Source organism: Pteropus vampyrus, unplaced genomic scaffold (assembly GCF_000151845.1).
Source record: "Pteropus vampyrus isolate Shadow unplaced genomic scaffold, Pvam_2.0 Scaffold836, whole genome shotgun sequence".
NCBI lineage: Eukaryota > Metazoa > Chordata > Mammalia > Chiroptera > Pteropodidae > Pteropus > Pteropus vampyrus.
This window is the reverse complement of record NW_011889617.1, coordinates 7942-11527: the sequence shown is the minus strand read 5'-3', so window position 1 is coordinate 11527 and position 3586 is coordinate 7942. Positions and strand designations below refer to the sequence as shown.

At 34.5% G+C, this 3586-nt stretch overlaps 1 protein-coding gene across 1 annotated transcript; it reads left to right on the top strand.

Annotated features, from left to right (window-relative positions):
- The first annotated feature begins 2500 nt into the window (after positions 1-2500).
- LOC111734182 (olfactory receptor-like protein OLF1) lies at positions 2501-3435 on the top strand. The gene is given in 2 exon segments (XM_023526372.1): positions 2501-3245; positions 3248-3435. Coding segments are annotated over 2 exon segments (933 nt in total).
- Positions 3436-3586: the final 151 nt, after the last annotated feature.

Below are 3586 nucleotides of genomic sequence, written 5' to 3'. Positions count from 1 at the left end.
TAAAGAAATTTTTCTGTTACAGGTAAGAGAACTGAAGCATGGTTGGCTACCTAATCGTTCGAATTAGTTAATTTTCTATCTTCAGATTGTTTATGTTATATATTTGGGAAGATTTTAGTGAATCATAGTATTCTCATTGGATCTTTTTGTTCATTGCCTTTTAATGCAAGTATCCAAGATTCACTATCTTTTCCCATCTTTACCTTCATATCTCTTCTCTTCTCTTTTACATTTCTCTAAATGGAATTCTCAGACTATTTAAAAGGATGATCAATGTGAAGGTCCCAAGAATATATGCCCTGCTTTTATGGTGAGTAGGTGCGATATTTCTTCCTTCCTACAACAATTTTATGCACCTCAGTTTGTCTCACAGTGGCCACACTATTGGACTTCTAACCCCCTCATGGTTTCTCTATGGTTTTGGATACATCTGTATTGAATTATACCTGTCAATTACCACCTGAATAACTCGGGATATTCCTCCAAGCCTCAATGTTCTTATCCAAAATATAGAATTAATAATAAAAATCTAACTTATGCAGACCCAAATGTATTATAAAGCTTTGGGGTCAAGAGCTTGAGTTCCAGTCCTGTTTCTATCACATCTTAGGTCTCAAACTTGCTCTCATCTGTAAAAAAAAAAAAAAAAAAAGAAATAATAACCACATTATAATTTTGTTAGTTTTGTGACAATTAAATTAATTATATGTAAAGTACTTAGAATATTGCATTGCACATAAAACCATAATATACATGATAGTCATTATTAATAAAACCTTACTGTATAGTACTAGTGATAAGCTAAGAAGGAGAGAGAGTAGTGGAGCAATTTAAACTAATATTTGCTGTTTATCTACAATGTGTCAGTAAGTGTGACCATATGAAAGGATAAATATGTAGATAGGTAGGTAGGTAGATGATAGATAGATAGATGATAGATAGATAATTTTGCTAATTTAACCCATACAACAAACTTTTGAGATATTTCTTGTATTCTTATGATCCGTGCACGTGTGCGTGTGTATGTGTGTGTGTGAGAGAGAGAGAGAGAGAGATGCAAAAGCTTATATGCAGCCAATAGAAGAGTCTAACAAAATTAAAACTAACTGCATAGTAAGGTCTTATCTTTCCTAAACACCTTGGTTACTTTGTAAGCAAGCAAAATAAGAATTAATTAACCACTCTCCTAATGTAATATTATATTTCCTTCATGCTCTCTGAAGCCAAAACATAACACAAACATAACACAAAACATTAACCCTTCTGATTCTCTCAAGATTCTTCTTTGTGCCTGTATCATAAGATGGTTTTAATGATCAGATCATATAAATAAATAGTTTTTAGCGCTGTCACTGTTCAAATATTTTTGCATAAATGAGAGAATGAACCCAAATCATTTTGTTCTCCTCCTGCCCATTATGGCTGCACTAACATAGCCTATGGATGCTTACTGGTTTTGTTTTACATATTTTGAAGTCCATCATTCAACGTTAAGAAAAAATTTCTTGTACTTCACAGTTAGGTCCAAATTCCTCCCATTCCTGGAAAACTTCTGAGGCCACAGAAGGAAAAATTGGCAGAATTCTTAGACTCAAAAACCTAAATCACATTAGCATTAAAAATCAATGGCAGCTAACTATTTTCTTTTGCTCATAGCATATAATCAATGGGAAGGCCATATAGAGTAATTTTATTTAATTATAAGTCAGTTTATGACTACATTTTTTGCATGCTTTACTCAGTCAATTCATATTTATTGAGCACTTCCTAGAGGCCTAGAATTATAATACATGTGAAGAAACAATTAATCTACTTAGTTTAGTATCTTGACAGGATTTATGGAATTACCTTAAACTCTTTCCGATGAAAAATATATACTCACAAGTAACGTTTATTAAAATTTGTTTTCATTTCACTAAGATCACTTTTACTTTCTATTTAAAAAAATAATTGGTGTATCTTTCATTACACCACACATCTACTCTGTCAAAAATACAGCATACCACTATCTATGAAATTCTGGACAGATAGAACGAATTGTTCTGTAATTATCATTCCAAAGTATATTCTATAAGTCCATTTATTTTTAATTATATATTTTTTTTTCTCCTCGTGACCTCATCAGTCCATTAATGAATTCATTACTTCCTCTAATCTTCTGGGCCAACTATTGTGCAATATTTGGCATACAGATAGTTAAGCAGACTCAGACTTGACCCCCACATACAGAGAGAGAACTGTCCATAGGAAGAAGTGGTCATTAATCAAACAAATAAAATAAAAACTAGCAACCTTCAAATCTCATAGCTACTAAATTCTAAAATACATTTCTCAGCGTTTGTATTTAAAAGGCAGTTTGGGCTAGGGTTCTTTATTAGATCGCTTTTTTGTACGTTTGTTGAAACAATGAAATAACAATAATTTTATCAAATTATTTTTCTCTTTCCATCAATATAACATTTTAGGATGGTAGAATTCTCCTAAAAAGGAAACACAGAATATGGAATTTATAGATGGAAACAGCACCTTGGTGACAGAGTTTACTCTGTTAGGGTTTTCAACACATCCTGAACTGCAGAATGTCCTCTTCCTCGCGTTTCTGACATTGTATGGTATAATTTTACTGGCAAACATTGGATTAATGATGTTAATCAGAATCGATCCGCGCCTTCAAACCCCCATGTATTTTTTCCTTAGCAACTTATCCTTCGTAGACCTTTGCTATTCTTCAGCCATTGTTCCCAAAATGCTGGTCAATTTCCTCTCAGAGAACAAATCTTTTTCCTATTAGGGCTGTGCCCTGCAGTTTTACTTCTTCTGTGCTTTTGCAGATCCGGAATCCTTTATCTTGGATGCCATGGCATACGATCCCTATGTCACTATCTGTAACCCTTTACTGTACACGGGTGTGATGTCTCAGGGAATCTGCATATGGTTGATTGTCTTGTCATATATTGGAGGCAACATGAGTTCCCTGGTTCACACAATCTTTGCATTTATTCTCAAATACTGTGATAAAAATGTCATTAATTATTTCTTCTGTGGCCTCCCTCCCCTGCTTAAGCTATCTTGCACAGACACATCAGTTAATGAGTGGCTCCTCTCCACGTACGGCAGCTCAGTGGAAATTATCTATTTCATCATTATCATCATCTCCTATGCTTTCATTCTTCACTCAGTCTTCAAGATCCGCTCTTCCAGTGGAAGGAAGGAGTCCTTCTCTACATGTGCATCTCATCTGATTTCTGTCAGGGGACTCTTCTCTTCATTTACTCACGGCCCAGTTACCTGTATTCACCCAACATTGATAAATTTATCTCAGTGTTCTACACTGTTATCATCTCAGTGCTGAACCCACTGATTTACAGTCTGCGAAACAAAGATGTAAAAGATGCCGCTAAGAAAGCCATAGGATCTAAGGTAGATGCCTCGTGAGATATGAAGGTCCAAGATTCATCTAATTCCCAAATTACCAGCTCTAACTGGGAATCAGCAACAACCTTACCACATACATCATTTCTCACACAGGAGACTCTGTCAAACATTTATTCTTCACACAGTCAAATGCATTTTATAACCCCAAAAT